This window comes from Cricetulus griseus, assembly GCF_003668045.3.
Source record: "Cricetulus griseus strain 17A/GY chromosome 1 unlocalized genomic scaffold, alternate assembly CriGri-PICRH-1.0 chr1_1, whole genome shotgun sequence".
Taxonomy (NCBI): domain Eukaryota; kingdom Metazoa; phylum Chordata; class Mammalia; order Rodentia; family Cricetidae; genus Cricetulus; species Cricetulus griseus.
Window position 1 is genome coordinate 31,744,832 of NW_023276807.1, and position 10,040 is coordinate 31,754,871.

The window sequence follows — 10,040 nt, forward strand, 5'->3', positions numbered from 1 at the left end:
GCATAACTGGATGCTGGCATGTAGAAGACTGCAGACAGATCCATGTCTATCGCCATGCACAAAACTTAAGTCCAAATGGATCAAAGACCTCAACATAAATCCAGCCACACTGAACCTATTAGAAGAGAAAGTTGGAAATACCCTTGAACAAATTGGTACAGGAGACCACTTCCTGAACATAACACCAGTAGCACAGACACTGAGATCAACAATTAATAAAAGGGACCTCCTGAAACTGAGAAGCTTCTGTAAGGCAAAGGACACAGTCTGCAAGACAAAACAGCAGCCCAAAGACTGGGAAAAGATCTTCACCAACCCCACATCTGACAGAGGGCTGGTCTCCAAAATTTACCAAGAACTCAAGAAGCTAGTTTCCAAAACACCAAATCCAATTAAAAAGTGGGGTACAGAACTAAATAGAGAATTCTCAATAGAGGAATCTAAAATGGCTGAAAGACATATAAGAAAATATTCAACATCCTTAGCCATCAAGGAAATGCAAATCAAAACAACAGAGAAGGGGAAAGGGACAAGATCTCCTGAGAAAAATGGGAGCATGGGGGGAGGGGAGAGGGAGTTAGGAGAATGAGAAGGGGAGAAGAGGAGGGGTGAAGAGGACATGAGGGAGCAGGAAGGTTGAGTAGAGGGAAGAACAGAGGAGAGCAAAATAAGAGATACCATATTAGAGGGGGCCATTATAGGTTTAAAGAGAAATCAGGCACTAGGGAAATGTCTGGAGAGCTACAAGGATGACACCAACTAACAATCTAAGCAACAGAGGAGAGGCTACCTTAAATGCCCTCCCCTGATAATGAGATTGATGACTGACTTATATGCCACCCGATGGCCCTCATCCAGCAGCTGGTGGAAGTAGAAGCAGACACCCACAACTAAACACTGAACTGAACTGGAATCCAGATGCAGAGAAGGACGAGTGATGAGCAAAGGGTTCCATACCAGGCTGGTAAAACCCACAGAAACAGCTGACCTGAACAAGGGGGAGCTCTTGGTCCCCAGACTGATAACTGGGAAACCAGCATGGGGCTGATCCAGACCCCATGAACGTGGGTAGACCCCATGAACGTGGGTGTCAAGTGAGGAGACCTCGGAAATCCATGGGGCCTCCTGTAATAGATCAGTAGTTATCCCTAGCATAGGTGTGGACTTTGGAAGCCCATTCCACACAGAGGGATACTCCCTCAGCCAAGACACATTTAAATATTACTCAAAACAAAGTTTTCTAAATCTCTACCTTGAACCTGGCCTTGTGTACTTCAGGAAAGAGAATCAAAGATGACCTACCCAGGCCCCAAGAAGCAATTTGAGACTCTTGGTTCAACATTTCCTCTCCAGCACCCTACTCACCACAACAGCCCAGGGAATCCACAGATCCCTCTACCTTGTTAGTCAGCTCACCCTGTCTACTCCAGTCCCCAAATGTATTTCACCAGGGTACCCAAAACATGCCCCACTCCCAGGACACCAGAGAGCACAGAGCCGGACTTGAGTGGACTTGAGCACTTCACTGTCAGTTTTTCCATACTGAACTTGAACCACATGCCTAGGACTGGAGCTTCTCCTCTCTATCTTCTCTCATTACTAGTTGGTAGAATGCTCACCTAGTATGAATCAAGTCTGGGTTAAACTCCCGTAAGACTTTGCATGGTGGTACACACCTGTAGTCCCAGCACTGGAGGCAGAGGCAGGAGGATGAGAAGTCCAGGGTCATCCTCATCTACAGAGCAAGTTAAAAGCCACTCTGGGCTACATGAGACTATATCTCAAGACACACCTCTGCAAGGTTTTGACCACTACAGAGGAATCCTGCTGCTACTCAATGTTATAATTCTGCCTCTCCTTCAGTCATCTCTAAACCAAACAGCCTCAGTTCAAACAAGTCCCTTCTTAGTGCCTTCATTTGTAACTTGAGTGAAGTTTTTCTATACTTCAACCAAGTATATATGGCAGGTACCTAGCCTACAAGATATCCCATGCTTTTTGGCAGCCACGACAGGCTACAGAAAAGACCCAGCAAGATGTAGGCCCCCTGACTCAGCAGCTGAGCCCTCGACCTTGCCCGACCCCGCCAGAATTACTAGGAAGCAACTGCCAGATGCCCTCCATGAGGTAAGGAGCCAATGGCGGGCTCTGGACGTGCTTTATTGATAACAGCGGGATGCAGGGTGAGGTATCTAGCACAGATGGGAACCTTTCTGCAGCTGCAGCTGCAGCTGACCAATCAGGGCAGGTTCCCCCAGCCCGGAGGTGCACCAATCCTGAGACTGTAAATTAAAAACAATCTTTGCTTTTTTTTCCACCGGATCTGGTCTCTGGGAGGTTCGGGGAGTTCAGACTCCGGGCACAACGCTGGAACCACACACAAGTGCTTGCAAAACAAAGTAAGCTGTAGCAAATGAAAACGGGTGCCACAAAACCACTAGACAACTGACTCTTAGCAATATGATTAATTAGGCGGCGGACTCCAAGAAGTGCTCTGAGCTAGTCTGGAGGGTGGTCAGCAAGATGCCAAGCAATCGGAAGATATCTCAAGGGGGCACAAGACGTCAAGGTATTCATTCATTCATTCATTCATTCATTCATACATTCCGTGCGTTCGATCAAATGCACGGAAACTTAGGTTTCTATTTTACTTCCTTTCTTCTCCCGCTCCATTCACCCCTGGCATGATCTACTACGTTCCTGGAAGCAAACACCTAGGTTGTCCTAACTGGCTTCTATCCGGGCAAGGGTGGTGCGACTCAAAGGCAAGAGAAAAAGCCCTTGGGATCTGCAGAACGGACAGATTGTGCCCCGGTGCCGGATGAGCACAGAGGTGCAGATGTAAACGCGTCCCCTGTGCCGCCGTAGGTAAGGGGTCAATGGAAACCAAAGTCGCGGCCCCAGGGACTCCATCACTGCTGCCAAGCGCCGCGTAGGACGGAGCTGGGGAAGAGCTGCGCTCCCGCAGTATCCCTGGGAAGGGTGCGCGGCGCGCCCAGGGCCTGGCGGACGCCTGGCGGCGGGCGCGGAGCCACCAGACGGCCCACGGCCGCGCCCGCGCCCCGCGAGGGTCCCCCGCCGAGTCCCCGCCGGACCGCCTCGGCGCCCGGACCGGACCGCCCCGCGCGTGCGCACACGCTACCGGACCCGGCGCAGGGCCGCGGGCGGCGGGGAGAGCGCCCTCACCTCGGTATTCCTCCACACGCCCCCCTTGATCATAATCCGAGGCATCCTGGCGGCGGAGCGCGGCGGCCAGAGGCGCACAGGAGCTTCGAGAAGGTAGTAACGGCGCTCCGGTCACGGGCGCAGAGAGCCACTGCCTCCCAGAGCGACCTTCCGCTCCAAAGAGATCTGCGCAGGCGCAGCTGGGGGCCGCCCGCTAAGTCTCGCGAGATCCCGATGGTCCAAGCGGGGGGAAAAGATGCGGCCTGTTTGGAACCTGAGGACTGACAGAAAAGTCATCAAACCGCGGGCGCCCAAGCGCCCGACGTCGCGCGGAGGTCCGAGACGGGCCGGAGGGAAGCAAGACTCTCGCGAGATGACAGAGGTGGCGCTGGGCTGGGAGGGATCGCGGGGGGCGGGTACGTGGGAAGGTCGGGGGCGTGGCCTTCTAGACCCGGATTGGTAGCGGGGAGCGAGCCGCGGTAGCGTTCGGTGCGCGCGGCCCCCGGGAGCCGCGGGAGCCGCCTCTGCTCTAACCCGGTAAGTACAGTCTGCAGGGCCGAGCTCCGGGGACGCTGGGCCGCTCGCCGTCGGGTCCCCGCATTCCGTGTCGTCATCCCAAGAGTGGAGCAAAGGACGCCCAGGGTCGTAAATTCAGAGGACAGCTGCAATGCAACAAAAACTCGGGTGAAGTGGCGACCGTCCTCAAGCCCCCTGCCGGCTCCTCTTCCTGTTTTTTTTTGTTTTTTGTTTTTATTGGAAGTGGGAAATTATGTATCTTTAAATTTTCGCTGCTCTCCGTTGAAAGGGAGGTAGTGTAGTGTCATGGAGAACACGTGGATCTGGTCACCCACAGTCTCATTTCAGTGCTTCCTTGTAAAGATGTGTAACCCTTCCCTCCTGCCCAACCTTCCGACACATGTGCTCGGCTGTTAGGCTCATCACACACACACAGAGGCATACACACACATGCGCATACCAGCTGGTTAACCAGATCAAAGCAAAGCTAAACACACCTCCCTGAGGATTTTAACACAAGGATCCCAGAGAGGTTAGGTTAGTGTGTCTTCTGGCAGATGGATCTCCAACCTACCATTGTGTGACACCTACAAATTATGCACTACCTGTGTTCTGAACTACAGAGACAAAGATGGGAAGACATCACAGATACAGTGGAAAAAAAAAAAAATCAAAGCACAAACTCTAAAGACTTAGAAGTAGGTCCTGACCTCAACATGGTCCCTGGTTCAAGAACATTCCCAAGTCATAGCAGCTTCCCTTTTGGATTTGGCCATTGGAGTTAGGTTTCCAGATTTGTAAGCAAGAGTCCTAATTATTCCACGGTTGGTCCAGTCCTCTCCCAGAGCACTTTCAAATAGAATATTCCAAAGATCCATGGTGATGGCTTCTTCCCCTCAGGACCATTTCTATATCATCAGTTGTTACGCTAACTTGAAAAGGGTGTCTCTTCAATACGACATGTTAATGTCACCTGCTAGAAAGTTGTCACAAAGGATTGGTGATTTGAGAACAGGACACTCTTCTGCAGCCAATGTAGATGTACCATGTCTGTGGTGTGAATTAGAGTCAGGTGCACAAACGCTGCCCCTCTTATTATGTGAATTGGGCCTCTCAGTGATATGCATGCCCTTTCTGAGCACAGCAGCCCTGTCAGCTGTCCCTGAACACCTTTGAACACAGAGACTTTGTTTTCCCCTCAGGAACCAGTAGGTGGAAAATCCGAACCTCTGAGATGAGAGCCCCACATAAATCTGCTGTCCGAACTGTATCACTCCAGCCTCATCAGCCAGAATGAGATCCCCAAGTAAAGGGTTCCTCCAGCCCAGGGACTGCCACCACCAAGCAGCCAGACTGTCATCACAGGGAACCTTCAGCAAAGCAAATGGCCACTTCTTAAAAGAGGCTTAAAGAGAAAGGCTCCACGTCTTACCCAACTTTACTTTTCCCCAAATGTTCCTCAGAAAAATCAGTAACATGGAAAACTCCATAAATATGTTTCATGATTTCACTTCAAAAAAAAAAAAAAAAAACCCAGCATTTCCCGTCTCCACTGTACCAAAATGAAAGCCAGTAAGAACTTGTTAGATGAGGAAATACGTTTCTCCTTGTTGTATGTTGAAATACATCTCCAGATAGATACAGTCAAATCATAACCCCTGGCTGTATATGCGAACACATTTGGAAATAGCATCTTCACGGATGTGATCAAGTTAAAATGAGATTATACTGGTGTGGGCATAACTCTTTAGTCAGTGATCAGTGTCCTCAAAAGAAAAATGTGATATGCATTTTTTTTTTTTTTTTGGTTTTTTTGAGACAGGATTTCTTTCTCTGTGTAGCTTTGGAGCCTATCCTGGCACTCGCTCTGAAGACCAGGTTGGCCTTGAACTCACAGAGATCTGCCTGCCTCTGCCTCCCAAGTTCTGGGATTAAAGGAATGCGCCACCAACGCCTGGCTACATTGTGATTTTAAATTAAATTGTGATTAAGGTTTTTTTTTTAAAACCTTAGACATCAGTGCCTTTAGTTACACACCAGAACATATACATACGAAAAGATCTGTTGGAATGATTATTGCAGTTATCATAGCTTCCACAGTCACCACTGCAACTGCCACAGTGGCCTTAACTGCTTCTAGCCAAACTAGAACAACTGCAAAATCCAATTTTCAAATAAGCACTTGAAAATGGTGTTTGATAACTGACTGAACCCTTGTATGGTTTTCAGGACTGTGACGGCTATTCTTGGTTGTCAACTTGACTACAATCCAGACATGGAGGGCACACCTGGAGGGATTGTCTCCTTGATGTGAAGTAGATGAACCTTCTTCTAGTCCAGACCTTTGAGATAGGGAGACGCACACCTTTGATCTGGGTCTTGAGGTGAGAAGACACACCTTTAATATGGGCCACACCTTCTGCTGGAAGTCTATGTAAGGACACAGAAGAAGGAAGCTTTTGCTGTTGGACTGCTTACCCTCCCCTTGCTAGCCCATTGGGTTGGGTTGGTTTGGTTTGGTTTGGTTTTTCAAGACAGGGTTTCTCTGTGTAGCTTTGGAGCCTATCCTGACACTCGCTCTGGATAACGGGCTGGCCTCGAACTCACAGAGATCCACCTGCCTCTGCCTCCCGAGTGCTGGGATTAAAGGTGTGCGCCACCACCGCCCAGCTTAGCCCACCCATTCTTTCACTGGCATTAGAACCTACTTCTTTGGGATTCCAACCTATGCAGAAGATGAGCTGAGACATCCAGCCTTGTGAGCAACTACTGAGTTCTTGGACTTTCCATTCACAGCTAGCCATGCTTGGAGCCATTCCATGAGAGAGAGATTCATTCCGTAAGTTCTTTGACTCTAGAGAACCCTGACTAATACAGATTTTGGTACTAGAAGTGGTTCTAGAGAAACAGAAGTATCAAGATGAATCTTTTAAGCATCTGGAATAGGCTTTTCTATTCACCAGCGCTTTCAACTACTGAAGCCTCTCCAGTCAGGGAGAATGCTGAGAGCCCATGGTGTGAACTGTATTACAAACTTAAGGAGATGGATGCATTTGATTATCCCGATTCACCCATTGTAAATGGCAGTGAATTTGGTAACTCTGTATATGAAACTTTTGACAGTTTGGGGGAAAATAAGGAAAATGATGCTGCTGGTTGGTTGCTCTTAGGATCTCTGGGTAGACTGATAAAGGATAGGAATGAGCTCCGTGAGAAAATTAACCAACTTCAGAAGATGGTGAAGGGCAACGAAGAACTTAGTGATAAAGTTGACCAGCTCCAGATGCAGATAAACAGTCTAGAGGTTTCTAAGTGTGTCCTGGAAGAGAATCTCCTCGCCAGCAGCCACAGAGCTCAAGTTGCAGAAAATCAAACTAAAGCCCTCGTTATAAGGTTGGCTGAACTACAGCAAAAATTCAGGTCCCAGCCTTGGAGGGTGTCAGCAGTTAAAATAAGGGCATTAGTTGGTGAAGAATGGGATCCAATAACTTGGAGTGGGGATGTGTGGGAGGACCCTGTTGACAATGAGAACTTTGAACCCTCAGATGCTCCAGAGTTTATCTCACCTGACGAAGCGGTGCCCTCAGCCCCGCCCCTTGAAACATCGCCTTTTTCACCTTTGACTGAGAAAATTAATCCTCCATTGTCTGCTAAACCAGCAGTGACTTTCTCTGAAGGAGATGCCAGCCAAGACAATACTGATGTCCCTCGGGGCTCTAGACCTGAAACTAGGCCTAAAGCAAAGCAGGCTTCTAGCAGGAAGGTAGAGCGTGTAGTCCGTGGGAAGGTGCACTACACTACTAAAGAGCTTAATGAATTTGCTGTTTCATTCAAGCAGAAGTCTGGGGAGCATGTGTGGGGATGGGTGTTAAGGGTGTGGGATAATGGTGGAAGGAACATAAAACTGGATCAGACTGAGTTTATTGATATGGGCCCTCTGAGTAGAGATTCTCGGTTTAATATGGAAGCCCGCACAGTTAGAAAAGGTGTCAAAAGTTTGCTTGAATGGTTGACTGAAGCATTTATTAAAAGGTGGCCTACTGAAAAGGAGTTGGAGATGCCTGATCTCCCCTGGCTTAGTGTTGATGAAGGGATTTTAAGGCTCAGGGAAATTGCAATGCTAGAATGGATATACTGTGTACAACCTAATCCTCCACAGTGGGAAAGCCCAGAAGACATGCCCTTCACTAACCCTATAAGGCGAAAAATGGTGAGAGGGGCACCAGCACATTTGAAGAGTTTTGTTGTCGCCCTTTTCCTTGTGCCAAACCTTAGGGTTGGCGATGCTGCTGCTCAATTGGATGAATTAAACGCAATGGGTTTGATTGAGCCCCCAGGTGGCAGGGGCCAAGTGGCAGCACTGAATCACCAGAGGCAAGGTGATCATAGTTATCATATTGGCAGCACAGACAAAACAGTGTCCATAATGGCCTGACCAGTCAGAATAGTCAGCATAGGAAAAGTGAATTTCATTTTGGCATGATTCGTACAGCCATTTAGTACTGGCTAATCAATCATGGTGTTTCCAGGCATGAAATGGATAAGCCTACAGCATTTCTGTCTGATCTGGATAAGTAGAAAATTTCTCAAACAAATGAAAAAAAAAAAAAAAAGGCTACATTAGATCTTGATAAAATGTAGTCTTGCCAATGAATCAATTTCCAGATTTGAGCTAGTTTGCAGACGCAGAACCTCTTGAATGTAGGGGTGGCTGGGTTCCTCTGAGGAAGAACCCTGATCAGATACCTAAAAGTTTTTTGTTGTTGTTGTTGTTGTTTTTGTTTTTCGAGACAGGGTTTCTCTGTGTAGTTTTGGAGCCTATCCTGGCACTCACTCTGGAGACCAGGCTGGCCTCGAACTCACAGAGATCCACCTGCCTCTGCCTCCCGAGTGCTGGAATTAAAGGCGTGCACCACCAACCCCCGGCCAGATACCTAAAAGTTTTATACTTAGTCTTTCTCCAGTCCTTCCCCATAAGAACCAGAGGCCTTTCACAAGGGTGACTGTACACCGGGGAAAAGGAAACAATCACTTTCCAGGGTCTGTTGGATGCTGGTTCTGAATTGACAGATTCCAGGAGATCCCAAGAAACACCATGGCCCTCCAGTTAAAATGGGGGGCTTATAGAGGCCAGGTGATTAATGGAGTTTTGGCTGAAGTCTGACTCACAGTAGGTCCCCAAACTCATCCTGTGGTTATCCTCCCAGTTCCAGAATGTATAATTGGGATAGATATACTTAGAAGTTGGCAGAATTCTCACCTTGGTTTACTGACCTGTAGAGTGAGACTATTATGGTTAGAAAGGCTAAATGGAAGCATTTAAGAGTTGCAGAGGCAACTGCCAAGGAAAATAATGAATCAAAAACAATATTGCATCCCTAGAGGAATTGCAAAAATTAGTGCCACCATCAAGGACTTGAAAGATGCAGGGATGGTGGTTCCCACCACATCTCCTTTTAACTCTCCTATCTGGCCAGTGCAGAAGACAGATGGGTCATCATGTTAAGTGCTCACCAAAAGATGATGTCAGCTGAGGAGGAGTTCAGTAACCTAGTAGATAGCATGACACATTCTATAGACAGTTAGCCTCTTTCCCTAGCCATTCCTGTCATTGCCCAGTGAACAAAGTGGCCAAGGTGGCAGAGATGGGGTTATTCGTCAGCTCGACAACATGGACTTAGCCTCACAAAGGCTGACCTGGCTACAGCTGCTGCTGAGTGCCAGATATGCTAAGAGCAGAGACCAGCACTGAGCCCCAGATACGGCACTATTCCCTGGGAGGACCAGCCAGCAACCTGGTGGCAGGTTGACTACATTGGACCACTTTCTCTGTGGAAAGGACAACACTTTGTCCTTACTGGAGTAGATACTTATTCTGTTTATGGGTTTGCCTTTTCTGCACATTAATGCTTCTGCCAGAACCACCATCTGTGGACTTAGAGAATGTGTGATCCACCGACGTGGTATTCCACACAGTATTCTTCTAACCAAGGAGCTCACTCCACAGCCAGAGAAGTGCATCAGTGGCCCACGATCATGGAATCCCAGGGTCTTACCATGTTCCCCGCCATCCTGAAGCAGCTGGCCTGATAGATGGAATGACTTTTGAAGATGTTGGACCCAAAAGTGAAGTCCAACTCTGGGAGACGCACCCCACAGAGTCACTCACAGGACACAAGTTCGATGCAAAAGCAAAAGGATTTTATTCCAACAAGTTGGGGTCTCTCCCTGGGAAGAGAACGACCCAAGTTTCCAAAGCAGGCAGTTTTTATGTCTTTTTGGTCACTAGGCAAGAGTATGATAACATATTGATTGTTTGGCTATAACATACATGAGTCATTTACTGATTGGTTGGGAAC

The 10,040-nt window shown here is 48.2% G+C and overlaps 2 protein-coding genes across 4 annotated transcripts in view; one reads left to right on the top strand and one right to left on the bottom strand.

Annotated features, from left to right (window-relative positions):
• The window catches only part of Cdc5l (cell division cycle 5 like), a 46,410-nt gene extending 43,085 nt beyond the window's left edge, over window positions 1–3,325 (bottom strand). The window contains exon 1 of the mRNA XM_027387423.2: window positions 3,187–3,325. Coding sequence (XP_027243224.1) covers window positions 3,187–3,231 — 45 coding nt within the window. The 5' untranslated portion in view covers window positions 3,232–3,325. The remainder of the gene's footprint in view (window positions 1–3,186) is intronic.
• Window positions 3,326–3,409: 84 nt separating this feature from the next.
• On the top strand, window positions 3,410–9,838 carry LOC107978680 (Friend virus susceptibility protein 1). 3 transcript variants are annotated; one of them, XM_027387425.2, is made up of 3 exons: window positions 3,410–3,547; window positions 5,911–6,065; window positions 6,383–9,838. In XM_027387425.2, exon 3 carries the CDS (start codon window positions 6,602–6,604, stop codon window positions 8,114–8,116), a length of 1,515 nt encoding a protein of 504 aa, XP_027243226.1. In that variant the 5' UTR covers window positions 3,410–3,547; window positions 5,911–6,065; window positions 6,383–6,601; the 3' UTR covers window positions 8,117–9,838. The 3 variants fall into 3 exon arrangements, with proteins under 3 accessions (XP_027243226.1, XP_027243225.1, XP_035308111.1); XM_027387424.2 differs by lacking the exon at window positions 3,410–3,547 and adding an exon at window positions 3,603–3,702; XM_035452220.1 differs by lacking the exon at window positions 3,410–3,547 and having other exon boundaries at window positions 5,578–6,065.
• The last annotated feature ends 202 nt before the right edge of the window (window positions 9,839–10,040 follow it).

What these genes read in the sequence shown, in the direction of transcription:
- LOC107978680 (XM_027387425.2), top strand. Translation starts at nt 6,602, where the DNA reads ATGAATCTTTTAAGCATCTGGAATAGGCTTTTCTATTCACCAGCGCTT.